The sequence below is a fragment of the Apium graveolens genome, chromosome 2 (assembly GCF_009905375.1).
Source record: "Apium graveolens cultivar Ventura chromosome 2, ASM990537v1, whole genome shotgun sequence".
NCBI classification, from domain to species: Eukaryota; Viridiplantae; Streptophyta; class Magnoliopsida; order Apiales; family Apiaceae; genus Apium; species Apium graveolens.
The window spans coordinates 269636830-269663912 of NC_133648.1; the positions used below are offsets into that span (position 1 = coordinate 269636830).

Below are 27083 nucleotides of genomic sequence, written 5' to 3' on the forward strand. Positions count from 1 at the left end.
GAAATACGTCTGGAAATTCATTCACTACTGGAATATCTTCAAGTTTTGCTGGCTCCTGACTTCTGTCGATCACATATACTATGAAATGCTCACATCCTTGTCGTAGTAACTTCTTGGCTTGAATCATCGTTAAGAACTTCTTTACTTGTTTCTGACCTTTGAATGTTACTATTCTTTCATCTAGCGTTTTCACCATTACTTTCTTATTTCGACAATCTATCTGAGCATCATGCTTAGATAACCAATCCATCCCTAATATCACATCAAATTCTCCTAACTTAAATGGTATCAAATCTACACAAAACTTACTACCAGAAATCTCAATCTCACAATTTCCACAAACTTGGTTCACAGTTACACGTTCTTGATTTGCTAATTCCACAGTCATTATTTCATTTAAGCACTTAACTGGACAGTTTAATTTACTAACAAAATCTTGTGAAACAAACGATCGAGTTGCTCCCGAGTCTATTAACACTTTGGCACATAAAGAATTCACATTAAGCGTACCTGCCACGACATCCATATCCTGGATCGCATCCTTCACCGACATGTCAAAAACTCTAGCCCTTGGAGTCTCATTCACTGTTGGGGTAGATCCCATAATTCTCAATGCATTACTAACTGGGGCTGGTGTCTTACAATCCCTGGTCATATGTCCTGGCTTCCCACATTTAAAGCATGTAAATCCAATGGCTGGAACCTTCACTGCTGGATTCCGGATAGGCTGATCCTTATTTGCTGGCTGATTCCCTTTCTGGTTGCATTTAAAACATACCACATTCAACTTGTTACAAACTCCTCCATGCTTCTTTCCACAAACTTGACAATCTGGAAAAGTTAATCTCAACTGATTCATCTGATTCACATTGGCTGAACGGTTGCCCTGGCCTCCGTCTCCTGCATTTTGTTTCCTGAAATTAAAATTTCTCCCTCGCTGAAACTTGCCCTTCTTAAAATTTGGAAACTTCCCTGTTTGTGACTGACCCTCACTTCCTTCAATTTTCCTTTTCTTGCTTTCCTTTTCCTTCTGGAACATCTCACTCTCCGTCTCTGCGATCATAGCCTTCTGTACTACTCCTGCATAAGTCTCCAATTCAAAAATAGCTACTTTCCCCCTGATCCATGATTTCAAACCCTGCTGGAATCTCTTAGCTTTCTTTCTATCAGTATCAACATACGACGACACATTCCTTGACAATTCCTCAAACTTCCCCTCATAATCTGTTACCGACATATTCCCTTGCTTTAACTCTAAAAACTTCAGCTCCATTTGATCCTAAACAAACTGAGGAAAATACTTTTCTAAAAATAATTCCTTGAACCTTTCCCAACTAATAACATCTGTGCCTTCCAATGTCTTCACCATTTCCCACCAATAGGTGGCCTCATTCTTCAAATAGTAACTTGCAAACTCAACCTTCTGTTCTTCCTTTACTTTCACTAAGGCAAATGCCTTCTCTATTTCCTTTAACCAAACATTTGCTTCAATTGGCTCTAAGGAACCCTTGAATTCTGGTGGGTTTATTTCCTGAAAAGTTTTGAAGGTTACCTGGGGATTGGTCTGTCTTTGTTGTTGTTGTGCCAGGTGAACTGTTTGTTGGGCCAAGATTTGAAGAATCTGGGCTATTGCTGGGTCCATAGGTCCTGGGTTCACATTCGGGTTTGTATCATCTTGATTGTTGTTGTTGGTTTCTTCATTCTGGGTGTTGGTGCGGGTATTTTTTTTGGGAGGCATTTTCTGTAAAGAATCAATCAATTTATTTAGCTTTTGAATCAAATATTTGCATAAAAGAAAAGTTTTGTAAAACAGGAATATCTCTTTTTGAAAACAGTTGTAACTAAGTAAATTGCATGCTTCTTTACAGAATATAAACAGTTATGGAAAACAGGGTACATGGTATCACAGGGTATAACTGGTGCAATAAATAAGGTAAGGTAAAACAGGTGCAATAAAATAAATGACAGTGCTGGAAAGGAAAAAGGTACTGATATATATAGATCAAAAGTTTTAGGGTAGTACAAGCGTAAAGACGCTTCGAAAGTAAAAGCAAAAAGGGTACAACAACCTACTCACTAGTCAGCATCGCTAGTCTATAAATACAACTCAAGAGTCTACTGATACACACTACACACTACTGTCCATACTACATAACCATACAACACTGCTCAGTATCTCCATCTCTGAATCTCTGACTCATGGCAAGTCTGGACCTCCAATCTCCTCAAGCTCCTCTAGAACCCACTTAGCCCACTCCACTAGGAAGTCAGGGGTGATGTCCTCATGTGTAGCCTCAGCAATCCTCACTGCAGCTGTCCTACGAAACGCCTGTAGCCTCTCTCTGAGTCACCTCTCACCACTCCCAACCTCTCTGGTACGCATGATATGTAGTAACTCCTGAATCTGACCCTGAAGGAATCGCTGCTCCATAAGGCAAGCCTCAAACTGATGATATGGGACATGATAAGAAGAGAACTGAAAAGGTACTCCTGTAACTGAATGACTAATAAAACCGGAATTAGCAGGTGGGGGTCCTCTAACAGGTGGCCTCATGCCTGGAGGTGGAATAGCCTGCAGTGGTACGGGCTGCAACACAGGTGGAGGTAGAATAGCCAATGCTGGTGGAACAACAGGACGTGGATGCGAAAACGGCACTCCAACTGAAGGCTCTGAGTGATCAGCTGATACGGGAATAAAAGAGTCGGCCATCACTGCTATCTAAAATCATATCGCAATATAAGAATCTCGTACCATAACACGAACTATACTAATATCTGATATACTGAAACACTCAACCTCTCAACGTTCTATCATCCTATGTCTTACTTCTAATCCTAACCCTCTACCCATTCCCGTTAACCTAGGCTTGTGTCAGTGACTTATAACCTGTAGCTCTGATACCAAACCTATGGCGCCCTCCAAACCCGGGTCAGAAGTTTGGGGTCCACACATACACCTTATTTATAACCTGCTTATAACAATAATAAAGATAATAATAATATATGCAGTGACCCTACTTACCAACCACCACGGACCGCAACAGGTTAAAGTATGCACACAAGCCAAACACACTAATATATTATAAACCGTTCAAATCCCAACTATTTCAAACTCAAACTGAGTATTAAACATTATTACAAACTTTTACAAACTTAAATTATTCCAAAAGAAGCCTACTAGCTCAGCTTTCTCAACCTGAACCCCTAGCTCTCGCGCTGGACTGGGGATCCTCTTTACCAACTGGTTCCTTTTTAACTGGAAAGAATATAAACAACATCGCACAAATGAGCTAAATAGCTCAGCAAGTCATAATGACAAAACTGAGAATAATGATCATCAGGTGTATATGATTATGATATCAAGTGAATAATGGATTATGATTTAGAATTGGATATTATACTTTTAATTTAAAAACCAAGGTTAGGCTGCTGATCAGTCACGCACTAACCCCGAGCAAGGCACACAACATTGCTCTAACTACTGGATCCAAGGCACACATTGGCCTAACTTGACCATTATATGGTCTGACCACGAATCTGGTCCACAATTTTATAAAAACAATCCAATTCTAACATAATAACAGAATATGCAATAGTAAACAATAACCGAAATCATTAACAACAATAAATGTTTAACAATGAAAGGGTTTCAATCCTTGTAAGGATCAACCAAGTACTTTCAAAGCTTGAATGTTGGGTAATGAAAGAATTGGATAACAAAAGAAACAACGTTTCAGGGTTTCAAGGATTTGGTCTTTCAAAGCATAAGATATCATGGATTGAGTATATAGTAATCCAGTTCAGTGTCTGGTATTTAGTTTGTATGTATTTGTGGAGTAGTATCGTAGATTTGTGGTTCGTGTTTGGGTATACAATAATCAATGGCTTAGAAAGAATATGGTTCATGGCTCAAGAACAATAACTGAAAATCAGGATTTAGGTTTCCGTGCTTCAAAGCACTTGCAATGTCAACAAGACTATCAAAAATTACAATATCTCGAAAAAGTTCAGAACACTTGTCTGGTATTAGCTTATTACTCTGCACTCGCTTCCAATCACAACCGTCTTACTCTTCAACTATCTGTTTTCCTTTCCTACGTCTTGCCTCTTCTGCTCACATATCATAAGCATCTATCAATCATCAACTCACAAGATTCTATTCAACACATACTTCTATCTACCCATCGTTTTACCCAAATCCGATTAACGGATTGAAATCTACGCAATAACGACGTAAACACCGAATATATAGACCGATAGTCAAACAACAGGTCACGTATAACACATAATACATCACGTAATCAATGACATATCATTTATAAAGAAGTCTCGGGTCATAAATGTGCTTTCGGGTATTTAAAATAATTTTTAAAACATTTTTCGGAATTAAAACGGGTCGTTGGATCAATTTCGGAATAATAAACAGGGTTCGGTTGGCCAATTCTGGCTCCGAAACAATTTTAGAATAATTATCGAGCCTTGAAAATAATTTAGAATAATATTTTAAAGCTCGAAACTATTTTTCGAAATTTTTAAATCATTTTTACATAATTAAATCTAATTAAATAATTAATTAAAAATCAATTATTAATTAATTAAATCAATTAATCAATTAATTTTCGAATTAATTGACTAATTAATCAATTAAAAATTAACTGAAATTAATTAACTAATTAATTCAGATTTATTTGTGAATTAAAAATAATTTTTGGAATTAAAATAATAATTTTTAGAATTTTCAGAAATTAAAAACGAATTTTTATAATAAAAATAATTAGGAAATATGATTTTTAAATATTTTTAAAACAGGAATCCAATTTTTGCAAAGTCTGGAAACTTCAGGGACCTAACTGTATCGTCCCCAAAAGTCCAGGGACCAAACTGTAAATTTTACATCCCGTCGCCGAAAAACACAGGGGTGGCCGGAGAACACCATTCCGGCCTCCTCACCTTGCCACAAGCTCCAGATCACATCTACAGGTTACCAGGAACACAACCATGCAATCAAAACAACCTAACAATCCCTGAGTTGACCGGAATTTGGCCGTGAAATTTTCCAGTTTCCGGCGAACATCGGAAAACTTCAAAACACAACTCTCTTCTCTACAGACCTCGTTGGTTCATGAAACTTATACGACTAGATTGCAAATTTCACAGAGAACACAACCCACTATAACACAACATCAATCTATCACAGAATAAGAAACCCCCAAATTTCAATTAAGAACATTCATACGGGTTATAAACCCTAATTTTGAAATTCGAAAATTAAACTCAAATTTGAACATGTTATTGAACTCCAAATCAGACGTATGACATATGAAAATCATCAGGAAAACAAGCTCTACAACATGCAATCATCAAATCATACAAACAATCATCCGAACAAAAATTCATATTTTTAATAAAAATAAATTCGAAAATAAATAAATTTTTAGAAAAATAACCTTGATTTCTGCAGTGAAACAAAGCTCGGAATCTGATAGAACACCTCAAATCCTTCGTTTTGGTTACTCAAGCTTTGAAAACAGAGATCGGTAACGCCTTCGTTTTGCTGTTTGATTCTTAGAACAGTTTTAAGAAATTAGGGCTTTTCTCTGAAAATTATATAATTAACTATCTGCAAATGATTTTGATACGAAATAAAATACGGTAAAAGGCTATTTATAATTACGGAAAATTAGTATCCCGTTGGATCATTCCGGATATAAAATGGTACGTTTATTTATAAAAACTGATCCAAACGGTACCGGTTTTCGGGATAATTATCCAGATCAGTACAATTTGTACTGCGGTCTTGGTCTCAACGGCTGGTTACACGTATTACGAAGTGATAATTGGGATAATTTAATAAAAAGCTCCCGTTTATCGAAAATACGGGTTTTATTAATTTACCGAAACGAATATTGTATCGAAAATGTTGCGCCGGGACCCGCGCAGGACAAACCGTACGCCGGATCGAAAAAGTCGAAACATGGAAAATGCTCGGAATATTACAATTAGGTTAGGAAGGAGTTCTCGGAAGAGTTTCAGGTTCCAAAAACGTAACAACGGTTGACGTCGGTTGGTTCCCGTTTTTATAAAATAGATTTTAATTACCCGGAAAAAGATTTTAGAAATTTCATATGATTCTTATAAATCCATAAATCAACATAAAAATAATTAGGAAGATATGACAATTATCTATATTTTATTTTGGACATATAAAAATTAAAATACTCAATTAATATTATTTTTGAATATTCAAGTACAGATAACACTTAACAATTAACTCACAGAATAGATACTGAGCACAAATAATAATTATTTAATATCAAAAATAATTACACGATATATCCCGGATATTACATCCTTCCCCCCTTAAAAGGATTCTGTCCTCAGAATCTCCTAAGAAAACAAATGAGGGTACTTTTCTCTCAGATCACTTTCTAACTCCCAGGTTGACTCTTCAACCTTTGGGTTTCTCCACAATACTCTTACTAACTTTACCACTTTATTTCTCAATACTTTCTCTCTTGCCTCTAGAATCTCTATCGGACTCTCTACATATGATAAATCTGCCTGAAGCTCTATTGGCTCATATTCTATTACATGCCCGGAGTCTGGATTATATTTCTTGAGCATCGATACATGAAAAATATTGTGAATGTGCTCCATGTGCGGAGGTAACGCCAATTCGTAAGCTACTTTGCCAACGCGCTTTAGGATCTCAAAAGGTCCGACATATCTTGGGCTTAGCTTCCCTTTCTTTCCAAACCTCGTTAGTCGTTTCCATGGTGATACTTTCAGTAATATCAAGCTTTCTTCTTCAAATTCCATGTCTTTCCTTGACTGGTCTGCATATTTCCTCTGACGATCTTGAGCGGCTGTTAATCTTTTCTGGATAAGTTCAACAACTTCCTTTGTCTGCTGTACCAGTTCAGGTCCAAGTATCTTGCGTTCTCCTACTTCGTCCCAATATATTGGAGATCTACATTTGCGTCCATAAAGGGCTTCATAGGGTGGCATTCCAATGCTGGCATGATAACTGTTGTTGTAAGCAAACTCTACCAGAGGTAAATGTTCGTCCCAACTTCCTTTGAAATCAATCGCACAAACACGTAACATATCCTCGATTGTCTGGATCGTTCTTTCACTTTGGCCATCCGTTTGGGGGTGATAAGCTGTACTCATATTCAGTCTTGTTCCCAAACATTCTTGAAAACTCTTCCAGAATCTTGAATTAAACCTTGGATCTCGATCAGATACGATAGACACTGGAACTCCATGACGAACTACAATTTCTTTCAAGTACATATGGACTAACTTGTCGAGCGAAAATCTTTCATTTATAGGCAGAAAATGAGCTGACTTGGTAAGTCTATCCACTATAACCCAAATGGCATCATGATTAGCCCTTGTCCTTGGTAATCCGATTATGAAATCCATGGTAATATGTTCCCATTTCCACTCTGGAATTTCCAGTGGTTGTAGCAATCCGCTTGGTCTCTGATGCTCTGCTTTAACTTTCTGACAGGTATAGCATTTGCTAACCCATTCCGTAATTTCCCTCTTCATATTTGGCCACCAATAATTCTTCTTTAAATCTCTGTACATTTTGGTACTCCCTGGATGGATGGAATATCTTGAACTATGTGCTTCTTGTAAAATTTCATTATTTAACTCCGTCACCGGTGGAATCCAAATTCTAGATGAAAATCTCAAAATGCCTTGATCATCCTTCTGCGTGCATAATTCTTCACCTACCAAACGATTTATATCTTGATCCATTATATTTTCCTGACATTTCTTTATTTTCTCCAACAACTCCGGCTGGAAAGTCATACTGTACATTTTCGCTTCCTCAGGTTTGCAAACTTTAATTTCCAATTCCAATTTCTGAAATTCCTTATATATATCTTCAGGTACTGATAACTCATTTAACTTTTCTTTCCGACTTAACGCGTCTGCTACAACGTTCACCTTACCGGGATGATAATTAATCGAGCAGTCATAGTCTTTGATCAATTCTAACCATCTCCTTTGCCTCATATTAAGTTCCTTTTGTGTGAATATGTACTTTAAGCTTTTGTGATCCGTGAAAATCTCGCACTTTTCTCCATACAAATAATGTCTCCAAATCTTCAAAGCAAAAACTATAGCTGCTAGCTCCAAGTCATGAGTAGGATACTTTTGTTCGTGTGGTTTCAATTGCCTTGACGCATAAGCAATCACCTTGTCGTGCTGCATAAGAACACATCCTAATCCTTTATGAGAAGCATCGCTATAAATTACGAAATTCCCTTGATCGTCTGGAAGTGACAAAACAGGTGCCGTAATTAATCTTCGCTTCAACTCCTGAAAACTTTCTTCGCACTTGTCGTTTCATATAAACTTTTCATTCTTTCGTGTAAGCTTTGTTAATGGTGTGGCAATCCTTGAGAAATTCTGAACGAATCGTCGATAATATCCTGCCAATCCCAAGAAACTTCTTACCTCAGTGGGTGTTCTCGGTCTCTCCCAATTCGTAATTGCCTCGATCTTTGTCGGGTCCACTTTGATCCCTTCGTTACTGACTATGTGTCCTAAGAACTGAACTTTTTGTAGCCAAAACTCACACTTCGAGAATTTAGCATATAACTTCTTTTTCCTTAAAATCTCCAAAGCCGTTCTCACATGTTTCGCATGATCCTCTTCCGTCTTGGAATAGATTAAAATATCGTCTATAAACACAATAACAAACTTATCCAAATACTCTTTGAAAATTCTGTTCATCAGGTTCATAAACGCTGCTGGGGCGTTGGTCAATCCAAAAGATATCACTAGAAATTCATAATGCCCATACCTTGTTCTGAAAGCTGTCTTTGGTATATCTTCTGGCTTGATCTTTAGTTGATGATATCCCGATCTTAAATCAATTTTGGAGAAGTACTTGGCTCCCTTCAATTGGTCAAACAGATCATCGATTCTGGGTAACGGATACTTGTTCTTGATTTCTCAATAGAACTGACATGAGGTCGAAGCTGACAGAAGTTTTTAGGTTGTTTGAAAAGATGTATGCTTACATTACAGACTATCTTTTTCCTGTATATAAGTTTTGTCCAAATGCACGAAATTTAGACCCAATGTACCAGTTAGAAGGTCATCCTTATGGAGAAGAATTATGGCTATCGCTCTGCGATAAGACTGTTGAGCCTAACTTTCGTGTTGAGGGTGAAGTATATAGCAAAAGTTTGAATATGTCTCATTTGTAGAACACTAAGTGTGAGCATTGTGCTACTCAACTCATTATGTACAGGATTTTGCTAAGTATGTAAGATATTCTCCAACATTGCATGTGTTTTAAAGTACAATGCAAGAACATGTTATGGATTTTTATATTTTGAACATATGTTGTGAATTTTCAAGGCCTGTAGCAGGAGCAATGTACAACTAACTTATTGCATTTTAATATACATGTGTTATTAGTTTTATTATTAATCATATCTGATAAGTTTAGTAGTTAACAAACAAGTATTTCAATGTTAAAAGTACCTTAATCTTTCTTAGTAGCACCATATGAGGAGAATTCAGGACGTAAACAATGTATTACCATCCCAATCTTCCATAAATTTTCAAATACAGAATATTTTGAAGACTAAGTACATATTTTATTACAATGTATAGTGTGTAAAATCGTAATCATGTCAAGGTTCAATTCTCCTTATATATCTTTGCATGATAGGCTTTATAGCAACCATTCATTTAGTATGTAGCTAGTAATCTTAGGCCTCATGTTCCAAAGAAATTTGATTCCAAGCTCCTTATAGTAATCATCAAGAACTTCCACCGTCTCATACTTATGTCTTACCTCATCTGAAGTTATGTTGTCTAATTCTGTTGACCAGTTCCGATATACCGCCCATATGTCTCCCCTTTTTCGATTAATCCTAACACGTCCCCCGCTGCCAGCCTTTTCACGACTCAAATGATGAGAAAAAATATTAACTTGATCAAGAATGTCTTTGTTCATTACTTTGAAACGTCCACAAGATTTAGTAAACCCTGAATCCATCCAATTCACTAATCCAAATTCAGTATCAGTTTTGGAGCTCAAGTAGGTGAAATGGGCCTTGAATGGTTGCAGCGATATGACTTCTCGGATCAAACAGTACAATCGAGGCTTGCCATCTTCTTCATCATACAATGCCCATATCTGCTTTGGTTGGATGCACTCTTCTGATCTATCCTTATCAAAATCATGAAAGTATGAGTCTGGGACTGATATTGGCACTGACTTGGTTTTATTGAGCTTTTGCTGATGAAATAGCCTTTATTTGATTATATCAACCATTCTTTTAAGCACTAATTCATGATAGCTAATCCTTCATGTTGTATCTTTTCTTTAGTCCACATTATATTATAGTAGAACTTTATTAATCCTCAACTTGATCATCAACATTTTATTTGTCATCATTGTACAATTTAGGCATTGGCATTATGCACTATTGGACTTCTTAAACATTGACGAAAATTTCCAAAAAAGTCAATGAATATCAAAATCTGCTTAGTAGAGAGAGTTAACAAAAAGTTACGACTCATGGAGATGAATATTTTTTGCCACTAACTATACAAGTTATGCATCATAATTGAGGTAATGTACGTGTTATATTAATTAACAAAGCATTCAGATTGTTTTTAAGTTCACTTCTTATAATCGTCATTTGCTTAATGCATAAATCTTATTGGCAAACATAATCCTCGCATTGATTTGAGATTTTAATGAAGCAATAGATTCTTGTAATTTTCTTTGAAATTGACGATTAATCCTCGCATTTATTTGAGATTTTAATCAAGGAATAGGTTCCTATAGTTTTATTTGAAATTGATGATTATGTTTTTTAGTGCATCTTTATGTTTTTTTATTTGTTCGTTAATATAATTAAGAGTTTACCATCTCAGAATATGATATACCGATTGCTTTCATTTATATAATAATTTACGTTTAATAAAATGTCGGATAACAAGTTTGCATAGCGCAGGCAAAAGTCCCTAGTATATATTAATAAATACTAGCTTAAAACTCGTGCGATGCACGAACGACACAGATTTTTTTTAATATTACATAATTTGAAAAAAAATACTTGAATTCAAATTTTAAGTTTGTTAATTTAAAACTTTAAATGATATGAATTCATGATAATTATTTAAGTAAACGTATATGTTCATAACTTTTTAGAACATTTAAACTTATTTAAATTGATAACATTAGTAAGGGGGGAAATATTATTATAATGAAATTATTATTTTATTGAGGGTAAAAATATAATATCTCCATTATGTTGGTACCTTAAAAAACTATTATTTTAGCATGGTGATTACTTTATCGATTAACTATAACTCTATAAAAGATATTTGAAAAAATGAATATTACTGATTGAACGATATAGATTTATTGATAATTCTAAGTGTATTTAAAAATAAATATGTTTTAAATAAATTTGATTTTTTATTTTAGATGAATAGGATACGAATTATATTTAGTCTAATATTAATTTGATTTATCTCGGATCAGTGATTTACATTATTTTAATTTAGCCCGATGCTGAATACACCGACCAAATCAAACTAATTATTTTTAGTTTTATTTTATTTTATTTTAAATTCCAGAACAATAAGATAATTTTATTTTAGACTGAATAATTAGTATATATGTTTTTTTTGTTGGTCGAATTGTATTTTATTTTTATTTTGTGTTAGTCTGAATCAATTATATAATGTATTTTTTATCCTGGATACATAAAATATATTATTTTGTTTATCCAAGTTAATTAGTATAATTTTTTTAGGAGTATTGATAGTATTATTATTTTATCTTAACCCGAGTCACATTATATATCAACCAAATCTTAAGAATTATATTTAGTTTGTTTAAATTTAATTTAGCCCGAAGTAACAAATCAGAATGATATAGAACTCAATATGAATTAAAATTTAAATTGATAGAAGAAGTTGAATTTAACATAAATTATAGTGATAGAGAGTTCTTTATAAAATAGAATTGAAATTGGTAATTTAATAGAGAAAGTTGATTTTAATATGAATTAGAATTGGAATTGTTCGATCCAATAATTAGAATTAGAACAATTAAATAAGGCTAATTAAGTAATTTCAGCAGGTACCGACCAACTGTTTCGTCTATTAGATTATTAAATTAAATCATATTATTAAAATTTCAAATAAATTATGTAATATTAAAAATAATCTGCGCCTATATCTATGTATAGCACGGTTTACTGTTAAAGTGTTGTCGTTAACGTGTATGTTGTTCGTCCTTAACGCACAATTCCTTCCGTCGCCTTGTAGTGCACCCCAAGAGCTTATATTTAATAAAAATTAAGGCAGGGTCGATGCTGTGAAACAAACCGATGAAGCTTGGCTTCTAAATTATAAACATTAGCCCCAAACTCACAAATCATAGATACATACACTCCTCCTTTATTTATAGAAGATTATAAAGCTTCACTTGAATCCAAAACCCTCAATTGGATTCTATTTTTGATTTATTTTCATATAATACATACAGGCTTATCTAATCAATGACGGAGAGGCAAGTAATTAAGCGCGCCAAGTACAAATCATCTATTAAAGATCCTGGCACTCCTGGCGTTTTAACCATGGTATCCTCCCCATCTCTCTCTCTCTCTCTCTCTCTCTCTCTCTCTCTCTCTCCCCCTCCCCCCCTCCCCCCCCCCTCTCTCTGTATATATATATATGTAATTGAATTTTGATTCTATAGTTACTTTTAATTTACACTTTTTATTCATTAAACCAATGCAGTGTTGAATCAGTATGATAATCGATTTTGTTGTTGTTATGTAGAAGAGGGAGAGGTTCGTGTTTATGCCCAGTGATCCCAGGTCATTGATGAAGCTTAATGTTGAATTCCGATTCATTATAGGTACTCTCTTCTTTTTGTTTCGATTTGATAATGTATTTCTAGGTCTTACTTAGGAAATGTATGTGTTTCCTCCCATTCTGATTCTAGATTTAGTTTTCAATAAATTTCAAATTATTTAACTAGTTTTTTTTTTGTTATAATAAGATTTTCCAGTAGGAGGATATCTGTCATGTAGAGTATAAGCTCAAGATAGTAACTTTGTTATTTTTTTCTGTTTGTTAATTCCGCTCTTCACGAGTAGGCGAAGATATGAATGATTTAGTGCGATAATCAAAGTGGCATTAAATTTGCTCGCCTTTGCTGGAAAAAAAGTTCTCATTACATATAGAAAAACTGAAATACTCCTCAGTTAAAAAAAGTCTCTTGTAGACAAAGATGATGATGAGGAATAGAGAGAATTCGAGGGAACTAGTATTGAGCTATATGATTTGGATGCCTTCGACTTCGTAAATGTTATCGATTTATAGTTTGATACTTTTGTGTGATATTCCTACTATGCTTAAGACCTTTTTTACCTTTATTACGTTTAAAATATTAGAACAAACTTTTTCAGAATTTTACAAGTATTAATATAGATAATAATGTAAATAATTTTGTTTTTGGCAAAAAATCGTGGCCACGAGCTTCAGAATTAGATATTGCACTTTTTTTTTTTGATTTTGTACATTTCAATGGCCATAAGTTCTCGGTGTGCTTACATCATTAATGTTGTGGATATCCAGGACATAAGTTCAGCAAGGAGGCTCCAAATAAGAAGGCTCTTCTTAACCTTACGCAAGACAAGGTAAATTTAGTATTGATCTCAAGGAAGATCGCTTTGTTTTAATCCATTTTTGGCCATGGAAAATTTCAGCCGAAGGGTTCTTTCCTCCATGTTGAAATTCTTGACTCAAAATGTAATGCAACTTAATTACTGTACTTCATGTACAATTTGTATATTATTAACCTAACACTTGATTATGCTAGGGTGAAAGTTACATTTTTGAGTTTGACAGTTTCTCTGACCGTGATGCTTGCCGAGACTTTGTTGGTAAGTTCATTTATCTCCTACACAGTTATGTGTACCACCTTATTTCAAATGTATAACATGCTTATGATCATCCACTCATCCTTAATTTAATATTTTACATTTCCGTTCCCTGCCATGAGCTTTTAAAGAATTTATATTTAAAATTCATTTATGTACTTGTATCCTCAACCTTTATCCTTGCATCAGCCTTGAAGCATTCATTTTATGAGTGCATATGATACTGGATTACAGATTATATGACTGTTGTTTTTTTCTTGATCAGCCATGGCTATTGCACCTCCCGCTAATGCTGGTAAAGCTGCTTCCGACAAATCCACTGGTCCGCCAAGCACTGAGCAGCTTAGCACAGCAGAGATGGACCGTAGAATTAAGCTTTTGCAGGTGGATAGGTATTTCTATCACCAACAAACACACGACTGATTATGGGTTACATTACAATGAAGTACCATTCGAACTCAACTTACATTTATTTTAGACTTAATTGCAGGAAGATGACCTGAACTTTAATTTTTTGCATGAAAATGTCCTAAATATAATAATAGGGACCCACATGGCTGAACTTTTATTTTTTTTTAAAGCGTGATTGCATTCCGTTAAATGTATATAACCTATCTTAGTTTTAGAGGGGTAAAATTGAAATTGTTAAATACAATTGCTATTTTCATATATACAGAGCTAAATACTGCTGATATTTTTTAGCATGAAAAATGGATAGTGGAAAAGGACACTAGTAGTGGTGTCAGCAGTTAGGCATCACTTCTCCAATTACAGTCAACATCAACTTCCTTTCTGCAAAGTCTATGTTAAAAGATCACATTCCTGGAAATATACGATACAAGTTTTACACACATCAATTGAAATGTTGTGAAAATGTGTGTGTGATTAAGAATGGTGTCAGAATTGTGGCAAAAAAAGAAGAAGACTGGTGTCAGAATTTCTATCACGCAGAACCTTTTTTTCTTGAGAAACTATTCCTTGGAACATTCATTATCAAGTTACTGATAACTTTGAATACGTTCTCATATGAGACTTTTGTTCCTTAGTCCTTACATTTTTAGTCGTAGGATTCAGTTTACATATATGTTTATTATTCTATAGCTGCATTCCTGGTTTATTAATTATATTTTTACACTAACACTAAAGCTTAATAAACCATATTATACGTTCACATATATTGTTAGATTTGTGTAGGCATTAAGGGCATTCTTCTGCTCGGAGTATTCTTAGGACTAATTGGGCTATATGAGTATCTGCTTTGCGGGAATCATGATATATGAAGTTTCCGATAGGCTTTGTGCTATTTTTTAATCTTGTTTTCAAAAAAAATTTGATAAGCCAATAGTCTAATTTAATATTACAGTCGCGTCTTTTCAAAATATATTATTTTGGCATTTCTATTATTTTGTGAGAATCTTAATTGTGAAAAAAGACTTTACAACTTGCAAACCCCTGGCTGTGATACAATTTTTTTTTCGCTCTAATTTTCCACAATATATACATGTGCCAATTCCCGAAAGAATATTCCAAAAATGATCTCTCTCAGGCAGTGAAGCTGCCAACTCCACTTCTTGTAATTTACATGTAATTGTAGATCTAGACACACATTCTTCACTTCAGGTTAAACTCTGGAAGAAATCTGGAGATTTGGAAGCTTGTTCAAAGATAATATTTGCATGGATACAACAATCCATATTGAAAAGTTACCCTTCACTGCTCGAATCACTAGGACTATTATTACTCACTCTAATCTCCTCACTACCTGCAATAGCCTTACTACAAGTCTCTAGTTTACTATTTTCTGAGCATCATTTGCAGCACTAGTCATCTTGTTACCTTTCTTTAAACATGATTTTGTTGTAGTTGTAATAGTCTTCTTCTTTGTCCGACGTACACCAGTCATGTTTGTTGCAATAACTTTGTTGTGCTGTTTAGAAATTTTAGTTGGTTGAGGAGAGGTAGGTCTAGTACTAGCAGTAGTCAGCTATACTACTTTGCCAAGTGTACCTGCGTCTCGGATTATGAAATTGCAACGGCCTATAGCTCTGGCACCCATGTGTGTCATGATTTCCGAGTAACTGGGCTGTTTTGGAGTTCTATTTCAATTTTGAAACTTAGGTTTTGGTAATATAAATTTGGATATATATATATATATATACACACATGTATATATATTTGAAAATAGCTGTTACATTTGAAATACCAATTTTGTCCTTCCAAAACTAACGTACATATTTTACGGAATGCAATCGTTCGTCAAAAAAATAAAAGTTCAGCCATGCTGGTGCATATTATTAAATATGGGAATTTCGTGCAAAAAAAATTAAAATTCAGGCCATCTTCCTGCAATTAAGTCTTTAACCACTACGAAAGATTGTTGACATGCTAAATTATCAGATAATCAAAAGGAAGCCGCACAATTTAATTTGTAGCACTAATTTAAATTTTTTAGTAGAATTTATATATTATGCTTGTGTTGTACATCAGAGTGTTCCACTAATTAAACTTGAAACCAAGGAAAATTGTCATAATCCGAAAGGGGGGATTACGAAGTTCTATTTAAGATATAAACTGATCTTCCGTGTAGATGAAAATTCAAGTTTTAGGCTGTTTAACTCATGCCTCATTCTACTATTTATAAATAAAATATGTTATCTCCACTTCCTCTAATGAGTTGTTTTTTTCAGCGAGTTGCAGAAACTTCACAAGGAATTTGTAATGGGTGGTGTGTTGACAGAGGCTGAATTTTGGGCAACAAGAAAGGTTAAATATTGTTATAGAGCAAGTTGTATGTCATACTTTGGCATTGTTCATTAATTTCCGTAAAGTCTAAGCCCGCTTAGTTAATATCCAATATCCAGCTAGTTAGAGCAAGTCCAACAAGTGCCTTATATGTTGTTCTTAGTTAAAATTTAGGGCATTTGACAAATTGTTGATCCAACAATGTCCTAGTGATGCCTTATATCACTAGGACAACCTCTTCAAGCCCTATTTTTCTGAGGCACCACCACGTATGCCTTATTTCACTTCTTTTAATAAAAAAATTATTTCCCTCCTTTTTTGCACATCTTTCTCCTCTCATATTTTCCCTTCCCTCCAATTGTAGTTCAAATAGGTTATTAATTAAATAATAAGGCACAATTATAAGACAAATTGTTGGAGTTGATATACCAAATTAATATCCTAAATCACTAAGACACTGTTATTTATTATATTTAGAAGGCATCTATCAGGACATTGTCGGACTTGCTCTTAAATGTACTTTCCATGAGAAGCCATAACAGACATTTTTCATTTGCAGAAATTGTTGGACGACAAAATTAGCAGCAAATCTAAGCAACGGGTGGGGTTAAAGAGCGACATGATCTTTAATGTGAAACCATCATCTGATGGCCAGGTAATATTGACACTCTTAATCTGAATATGTTAATGTATTTTGTGGCCATGTATGTGTTTTTGCAGGGGCGTCTTTACTCTTATGCTTCATTCATATAGTTTTCTGAATTTCCCATTTAAAATAGGCAACACTGTTTGGTGTTCCTACAGAATGCACTTTCAAATTATTGACTATGAATCTGAATATTATATCAGTTTTTAAAACTAAACTAGCATATCAGTTTTTACTGTAGTTCTTTCATTTCACTCTTTAAACTTGTAAACAATCTGACTGTTAATGATAACTTGTTGTAGTCAAACAGGGTTAAATATAACTTGACACCGGAAATTATTCATCAGGTGGGCATTCTTATCTCTTTGATAAGTTGAGAATTTTTTGTATTTTCTGACAGGCTCTCCATATTGCCCATAAATTTATTTCTCATGCATTATCCCATGCTGTCATCCAGATTTTTGCTGAAAAACCTGCCGTACGACGTGCATATTTAAACCTAGTACCCAAAAAGGTAGAAAAATTATACATGTCCAATTGCTTGCTTAGTTCTGTTGGTAGTGGAATAAAGATCATCACATCTCTTTTGCTGGTAAAGAAATAAACTTGTCTTTTATATCTAAGATGACAGAAACGGACTTCTGGATTAAATATTGGAGGGCTGAATACCTTCACAGTACAAAAAATATTGTTGCCGCTGCCGCTGAGGCTGCAGAAGATGAGGAGCTTGCTGTCTTCCTCAAGAAAGATGACATATTAGCAAGTGAAGCTCGGAGAAAGGTGTTCTTATATTTTGAGATCGACTCTTCTTATATTTTGATTATTGCATTTTCAGCAAAAATGATTCTAAAAATGTCCTAGCATGGTTTCTTTATCAACACCATTACCACCCATTGCAACCCTCCCTCCTCGCCCCATCTACAAAATGTTGACCATTTTATGAGGTTCATTGCTTTGCAGATCAGAAGGGTTGATCCGACATTAGACATGGAAGCTGATGAAGGGGATGATTATACACACCTTCCGGTACATCGGATGACATCTGACTTTACAAATCGTTTTGCTATGAATATGAAGGCTGCTTCAGATTTACTTTTCTCGTAATTCATGTTCCAAACTAAATATTTTGAAGCTGCTTTTGGTGGCATAGTAATGTCCTTTTTTATATGATATCTGCCGCTGTGGTTGGGAAACTGTTGATTCTGTCTCAACAATGTAGAGAAGTACATTTATGATTCTCTCCTAAACTCATGTGCACGGTTCTTTTGTTTATAAGGCTAAATAAGGCCTTATGTCAGATTGACCATTGGTTTTGTTTGAGTTTGCAGGTGTAACATTCTATTTGCAATTTAAGTTCACATTTACCTAAATCTATGTACGTACAGGATCATGGCCTATCCCGATATGCGTTGAAGGACTCTACGGACTCGCAGTATGATCTGTATAAACGATCATTTCTGCAAGACCTTAATAGACATGCCGCAGTTGTTCTTGAAGGAAGATCTGTGGGTAATAATCTAATACTAATTCACTCTCTTTTGTTATTACAGAAATTCTGTAATGTATTTAAGCTTGAAAAAAAATTTAGTGGGTTCACAAGATGAGACTTGTGCACTGTACTGGGGTGATTAGTTAATACGTGATTTATAGGAATGATTTTTAAACACTTTCATCGTGCATTGAGCACATGGTGACATGCAAAAGAGTAAGAAACTCCTTGGTACCTGGCGAGAAGGAAACACCTATGCAGCAACTTGATAGTGTAAGCCTAAAGGGTATATAAATAAGAGGAAATTACTTTGCTAGATGTTATTTCAAAGTATAAGGGGTGAGGAAAGAAGCAGAGGCTTCATCGCTGATTCTTTCTTTATTTTGAGTTGGGTGGTGGGAATTGGAGGTAGTGCGGTACTGGTTGGGGCTGATAACTAAATAACTTTTTAATTAAGAATACTCTTTTCCAAGATAAGTATAAGTGTAAACGTAAAGTCTTTCAGCAGACATAGTTTTATCTCTCCCTCCCAGTTACCTGTTATGGGCGGTATCGTGATCATTCATGGATTACATTGATTGTTTCTTACCGCATTTGTTCTTGATTATTAGCTTATAGCAAGCCCTATTTTGTTATCGAATAGACACAATGTATGCTCACCATGTTCCCTTTTCTGAGTTCATTAATATATTTAATGAGCACATAATTACGAAAATAGACACTTTTCTTTTAATATTTATGATTCAACTGTTTATATAATCATGAAGATGTTTACCTTCGACTGTAGGCCAGAGCTTGTTACATCAGGTCTCCTTGTTACACCAAGCATTTTGATAGTAACATATTTTAACAGTCTACAATTGAGTAGGTTCTTTTATTTTTGTTTTCCACAAAAAGATTATATAAGTTTATGTCGTGATTGGCTGATTGCTATTTTAAGGATGTGCTAATGAATATAAGTATAATCTTTCTGTAATTTTTACTGTTAGATGTGGAGTTGGGGGATACAAGGTCTGTTGCTGAAGCACTTACCAGGTTAAAACAAGGTCAGCATAGTTCTATTTTGCTTGCTCTGTAATTGATATGCATTTAGTAACTTATTTAATCAGGAATACTTCCTGATATATTAAATGATGACACAATGCACGCTTCATACAGTTGAGTCAGCTAATGAAGCATCTAACACCCTTATGGAGCAAGGGCGCTCTGATCTGATATCTCGAATGGCGGAGTTGGAGGATCTTCAGGGACCTCGTGACCATCCAGTTGCCCCACTTAGTATCAAGGTTAGACTTTTTTGATGAACAGAATATAGTTTTAATGCTGAACAGGAAATTTATATTTTTATTATTGTATCAGGATCCTCGTGACTACTTCGATTCTCAACAAGCCAATGCAGTTAAAACTTTGGGGGAGTCACAATCTGGATCAAAGCATATGAAATGTATCCTTAATGCTCACGAGGCTTATGGTTCCTTGAGAAAGTCTATATCTGAAATAAAAGGTCTAGGTCTGACAGATCCGATAGTTAAACCAGAAGTTGCTATCAAGGTACATTTTTTACTCTCAACTTGTGTATGCTGTCAATTCTTGAAGAACGTAACCACTTAATTTATTGTATAGGTTTTTAATGAATTGACACGACGTATTTCAAATACCAACTATCATCTTGGAAAGGATCCACATGAGAGTGTTTTGGATGGGTTGCCAAATGTCACCAAAGAAGAAATCTTGCATGTGAGTTTATTATATCTTTCAATCTATCACAATAACCTTGAGTGTATTGTATACCATATGGCACAAGACTGAGAGATAAGCCTGTTATCCCTGGTTTTGATTATCAGTGTTCATTGTTCACCTTTTAACATAATTTGAACTGAAGTATAGATTTGTCTCTCAGCAATGGACATCAATTCAGGAATTACTGAAGCATTTCTGGTCGTCGTATCCCATTACGACCACGTATCTCCATATTAAGGTTATTTCTGGTCTTGCCTAGGCACTTCTCTCCAGCTTAAATATTTTGGTTATAGCTGGTAGTATACTATTGAATGCAGTATAAAGATACATCAGCTGATGTTTAAACTGAATGAAGATTAATAAGTACGTAAGTATGGGAATAACTTCTACTACATGTATTTTCGAAGTCGGATGGATTGGTAATATATTTGGCCCAAATTTTGCTCCCTTATATCCATCGAGCTAATACATTTAGTTCAAGTTATTCTAGTATTCTCTTCTAATTGATCCAGCTTTATTTACTATGTAATAGGGTTAAATAACAAAGTGGTCACTCAAGTGAGGGCATGTATCAATTCATTCATTATAGTTAACAGGATCTCTAATGCACCATTCTAGTTGCCAATAATGAGAAGACCGTTAGTTTGAACTATTGACCTAACAGAAAACATCTTGACAGTGACGTGTGTTACGATAAAGATCGTAACTTTTTGAATGGATATCCAACTAAGCTATGACCTGTATATTTAGATTTACACACCCCCACACCCACACTCACACCCACACCCACATATATGTATATCTGTGTGTGTACATAACAACCCCATGCTTGAATCAAGACAACCTTCCCCTGGTAGGGTATTAAAGGATTGCGTCTCTCGTTACAACATCACTCCCATCTTTAGCTTGAGATCTTTCATTCAACTTCATCCATGATTATGTATTATATATCTATATCTTTCTCTTCTTTTTGCTAAATATCTTTATCTGTATATATCAAACATAACATACAGATTCTTCCCTTTTGTTCATGACTGTGGGCATATTACATGTATCAGACAGTAAGGAACCAAGGAGCCATTTGGCAAATCTGAATAAAATTTATCTGAATGATTAAATTTTTGAATGATTAAGATTTCTGAAGAATCTGAATGTTGAATAATTAATATTGTTTCGGGTATAATTTTTTGATCTGAATGGTATATTTTTTGTACCATCCTTGTAAATAAATATAAATCTATAATACATTATGAATATTGGTGCATTCTATTAAGATAATATCATGTGAAAAGGTAATAATATAATGATAGGAGAATTATTACACTATACAATAAATTTATCACATATAGAAAATGAACAAAAAGCAATGTTTATGAGAAATGGGGATTAGTCATAATTTAGTTATGTAATGTGTAAATCTAGATTTTGATTTTTCAGTTAAATTTTATTGAATTGCACATTATTTAAAATTTTTACTGCTGTGGTAGTTTAAATTTAAAATAACTATAGTACAAAAAAAATTAAAACTTAAATTTTTTTATCAAGCATAAATGTTAAGATAATAAATTAGCAAAGTAAAGGATAGTGAATTAATATAATAATAAGTAAATAGATCTCAAAAACATGTGGTTGCAATAACAGGCCTATGTTTTTCTTAATTGCTAAGCTAGGATTTTCCATCTCAATGTTTAAGCAGTTTTTTTACAATTCAGAAGCAAAAAAAATTAAAGCCAAACAGTATTAATGTCCTAAGCGTTAAGATTTTGTCCATCAAGTAATATTAATAAGTAAACAAATGACCCTAACATTGTTATGATGCCAGCTCTCACCAACTTTATTTCCTTTATTTGTTTCTATTTTATCGAACTGTAAACCCCTAAATATTGAAATTTCATTTAATCTGCTATGCTTAAACACCAATGTCTTAGGCACCATGTAATGCACCAACTTACTTATGCAGTATTGTATTATATCCTTCACCTATCCCCTTATTTCAATCTTCCTGCAAACTCATTACTGCACTTGGTGTCTCTACCCAAAACTCGTCAGGTCTTGCCACCACCAAAGCCTCGTTAATCAAAGGATGCACTTGACACAATTTCTCCTAGGCGTCTTTGGTCTCCAATTAAGTTAAAATAAAAATACAGTACCATACCTATATTATCATGTGTAGTAGAAATTTTTGGTATAAAAAAATTTAACAAACATAAAATAATCATTGTATATGTTAATGTTTTTACTTTTGTACTAAACAAATTTAGTAGTTAATTAGATTATGAAACAAAGTTTTTTTTTAATCATATATGCGACAAAGTTAGAATCACATTAATAACTCAACACCAAGTACTTTCACAAGTCAAATATTAGTTAATACGTGCACTTATCTGTGCTCAGTAGCTAGGTTAATGTTCTACACATGTAATACTTATACAAAGTTCAGCATGGGCGGAAGGGTATACTTGCCCTAATGTGCCACCTCCCCTGCATTTAACTGCTCCGACCAGTCTAGTTGTAGCATACAGGCATGTATGCAAACGACATAATATATATACAACACATGAACTTGAATGTACAGTCGGAGAGTGGGAGGAATCAAATAGCAAGATTTGTGATTTGAACAAGAAGATTAAGACATTAAAATGCGTATTTATACAGTTATAAGAGTGAGAAGAATGGTGATAAAGAAAGATCTCCAAGAAGAGATGGAGAGATATATGTACACACGATGTCTTACAGAATGGGTTATCTATATGGTTATTTTTATAAATGGTGAACTTAACATTTTATTTAGTCATCCCCCATCTATCACTTAGTCATGGCTTAGTCAAATGTAATAAGTGTACATGTCAAAGTCAAAGATTTTCCATCAGGTGAACAGTTTGAATTTAACGGGTTTGTCATTACCGGCTACTAAAGTGGTGCATTCAAGAGCCCGTTAACTATAATGATTGAATCCATATATGGCCCCCACTTCAGTGACCGCTTTGATATTCAACCCTTTGTAATATATTGAACTGGCTTAATCAGTCGGAAAAAATTACGCACCACAGGTAGATCTCTGAACTTTATAGAGTCTTATTTGGTGAGTAGTTTTTTCACCAATTGTTGGATTGATTAGGGATAAAATGAGATTGTAAGGGATAGGACCTTTACCCGTTGCAGAAAATCAGTAGAGATACATATGAACTTGACACCCATTAGTTACCATATATTTTGTCCCCCAATAAATTAACAGTTGCACTGTATGTTGTTTAGTATCAGTTTCAATGTGTTCTTTCTGCCATGAATGCTTTTTATATGTTCTCTTGTAGAACATTGTTTCAAGGGCTGAATATGCTGCAATTGAGCTCATATGGTTATCCAATTGCAGGTTAACAAAGTAAAGGATGCAATGTCCAAGATATATCAGAAGCTACAGGTGCTGTTTGTTCAATTGTCACCCATTTTAACCAATGAAGTTTACATGTATTGATTTTGCTACTGTTGGATGATGATATATGTTTTAGGTCAAAAGTTTAAAAAGTAAAGTTTTCTCTGTTCTGTTTGTTTTATCCAATCTTCTGAAGTTTTCTTAATACATCAACATCCTGGAAGAAGATACATTAACTTTGAAGTAGGTAACTGAACATGGATCTTGTAAAGCTATGCGTTTCTTCTGCAACCTATATAGACGTTAATTTAGTTAGAACTAGTATGATGAACTTGCTTCGGTACTTCCATTGTTCTGGAAGTTGCTCATACAGATGTTGTTCGTTTCTGTGATATTGCCTTTGAGCTTTGCTTTTTCGATTTCAAAGCTTGATCTGTGCAAAATAGAACTTGGGGGTTTGTGCAGCCAAATCTTTATGTCAGGTCATTGGTTTCCCTATAATATGGTTATCTCAACCACCAAACCCATCTTTTCACTGTCTACAAAATAAATTTGAATTTCCTTGATCAAAGACTTAAAAATTACACGTTACAGTCCTGGCATTTTTACTTCGAGATGGTGAGAATTTGTGTTGGTGGTTAAGCTTTCGTCTTGCTAACCTCAAGCATTGTTAGATCAATCCCCTGTCTAAATTGTAATGCTCTGTGTTTAGCTTTCTAAGTTTCAGGTGAATGCATTTACCATCTAATTTATGTGTGTTGCTCACATCGTAATCCAATTTCAGGATATTAAGAGCTCAGTGCAACAGGATTTCCGCCATCCAGTTTCACTCATTGTTCAACCAATGACTCAGGTATGATTGTAAGACACTCCTGGTATCGTTGCAGGGTCTGAGACATTATGTCCTTATAGCTCTAGATTAAAATAAAAAACTTTACATTCATCTTGCTAGTTGCAAAGCCCTTTTTTTGGCATCACCTCCGGCCTTGCTTGATTTTGTCAAACAAGTCATGTATAGTTCTTGGTTGGTGTATGCACCTTTTGTACACAACTGGTGATGAAAATTGTTTTCTCTGGTGCAGGCTTTAGATGCTGCCTTTGCACATTATGAAGCAGACTTCCAAAAGAGATCTACAAAAAGTGTTGAGAGACCCAATGGTTTTGTTTAGGAAATTTATGTTGTAAACAAGAGTGGTAATGTCGAACAAGAAATTACTTGTTGACTTAAATTTTGAAATGATTTTTATTTTTTTTACATGTATTGAAGAAAATTTTGAGTCTATCATGTTACCCATTATATTCTTTATCTCTATCTAGAAACAATAAAACTTTGGTCAATTCCAATTTTAATTTATATTGAAGTCTGCTTCTTTTGCAAATTTAAACTCAAATTCATATTGAACTCTAAATTATTATTATTGATATTAAAATCAACTTCTACCGATTTATATTCTAATTAATATTAGAGGTCTATATTTTTCTAATTGATATTGAAATTAACTTATTTTACTATATTTTTTATTTAAATAAATTCTATAACAATCTTTACTATAACAATTAATTTAATTATTATTTAATCAAGCTGTAAAATAGATATTATAATATTTATTATATATATACACGTATTTATCTCTACCATAAGAAGATAATTTGTTACTCCGTGGACCATTCTCAAGATAAAACTAAATAATCAACATTTTTCATCTGGACTAAAATAAAATTATACTTTTTGATTCACGCTAAAATAAAATATAAAGTAAACTAAATATAATTAATTGAATTTGATTGATAAAATGTGCTTCGGGTTAAAATAAAATAATAAACATTATTTATCAAGCTAAAAAGATTATATTATTAAATCAGACTAAAACAGTATTTATACACTTTGTTGTTTCAAATTTCATCACTTTATTGTTTTCGAGCCTTAGGAAAAACTTAAGAATAGGGAGTAGCTTGAATCTACACTCTCAAAGAGACCTTGCACTTGAGTTTATAAACTTGATGTGAAAAAGGCAACTAAACAAGTTTCGATTTAAAATCAATGTCCCAAAGTTCATATCATCTTTAAGTGGTTATAATTTTGGTGTTTATATATTGAAATATTGTTCAAGTGTGGTCTCGAATTTGTTATTATATTCTTGAATATTAAGTGAATTTTTTGAACAAGAATCTAATAAGCTTGACCATTCGAACTTGTTGGAAATACAGGTTCATCATTCGACCAAGACGAGTTATACTCAGCCGAATATGTTGTTAAGTGCCTTGTTTTGTTTTTCTTGTTTATATCCTTATCCTTTTAACAAGTGCACTAAGCTAGCTACAATATTATGTTCTTAAGTTCTTTACTCTTTTTGAACTTATCTTTCAAAAGGACTTACCGAAACTAGATTAAACCATTCGGTTTTAACATTTTTGGTCGAACTAAACGACTTCTTGCCTCAGTGTTATTTTGTTTATTTTAAGCCATTTATCAAAAGCACCAAGTACCCTGTAGTCTTGGATACTGATAACTCCCGGTGACGGGGCCGCTCCTTCGACGCCGTACTTAGAGCATTCGCCGCTGTAAAGGTGTAGCTGTGATGTGATTCCTACAAAACAACACCGGAAGCGGGGTCTGGGTCCCGCGGCGCCTCCGACGTGAGAGTAAGAACTCGCTTTTGGGGAAGATGAAGATAGATGTGAATGCAAGGTGGCCGTATGTGTATATAAGTTTGAGAGAGTGATTAACCCAAAAACCTTACCTTCTTGGTCTATTTATAGCTCAAGGGTAGGGTTTTGGGGTTGGTACCTTTAAATCGTAGTCATCGGTTCTGGGAGCGGAGGACACCTAGCTGAAGTGGATGCTTTACACGTGTCGGTGCGGGACTGGTCGCGGAATGTTTTGAGGATCTTCTGACACGTGCCCTGATTATCCCTATGATTGATGGGTGACAGTTGTCCCTGTCATGTGTTTGGCCAAGTGTCTCACGTGCTGGGATTCCCTAAGGTTGGAATTGTTGGATTGGGCCAGTTAGGACTGGAGGTGCTCATGACTGGATTGAGTTAGGAGTCCAGGACTAGTCCTTCCAGGAGTCATATGGAGTTAGGAGTCCAGGACTAGTCCTTGCGGGAGCTACATGTACTATCAGATACTTGAGTCCTTAAACTCAC

The 27083-nt window shown here is 34.4% G+C and overlaps 1 protein-coding gene across 7 annotated transcripts; it reads left to right on the top strand.

The window, feature by feature from the left end:
- The first annotated feature begins 12255 nt into the window (after positions 1-12255).
- On the top strand, positions 12256-25297 carry LOC141708467 (general transcription and DNA repair factor IIH subunit TFB1-1-like). 7 transcript variants are annotated; one of them, XM_074512115.1, is made up of 20 exons: positions 12256-12638; positions 12841-12919; positions 13642-13703; positions 13886-13949; positions 14212-14338; positions 16634-16709; positions 17248-17343; positions 17637-17681; positions 17792-17848; positions 17959-18114; positions 18295-18360; positions 18720-18843; positions 19813-19869; positions 19982-20109; positions 20183-20374; positions 20447-20560; positions 20706-20801; positions 23934-23981; positions 24718-24786; positions 25016-25297. In XM_074512115.1, the coding sequence occupies exons 1-20, from the start codon at positions 12558-12560 to the stop codon at positions 25100-25102; spliced, it is 1824 nt and encodes a 607-aa protein (XP_074368216.1). In that variant the 5' UTR covers positions 12256-12557; the 3' UTR covers positions 25103-25297. The 7 variants fall into 7 exon arrangements, 6 of the variants coding, with proteins under 6 accessions (XP_074368216.1, XP_074368218.1, XP_074368215.1 ...); XM_074512117.1 differs by having other exon boundaries at positions 20724-20801; XR_012569498.1 differs by lacking the exon at positions 17637-17681 and having other exon boundaries at positions 17735-17848; positions 20711-20801; positions 25016-25089.
- Positions 25298-27083: the final 1786 nt, after the last annotated feature.

Coding starts and splice junctions, on each gene's coding strand:
- LOC141708467 (XM_074512114.1), top strand. CDS start 12,558: ATGACGGAGAGGCAAGTAATTAAGCGCGCCAAGTACAAATCATCTATT. Junction 17,849..17,958: donor TAAACCTAGTACCCAAAAAG/GTAGAAAAATTA, acceptor TTTATATCTAAG/ATGACAGAAACGGACTTCTG. Junction 23,982..24,717: donor AGATATATCAGAAGCTACAG/GTGCTGTTTGTT, acceptor ATCCAATTTCAG/GATATTAAGAGCTCAGTGCA.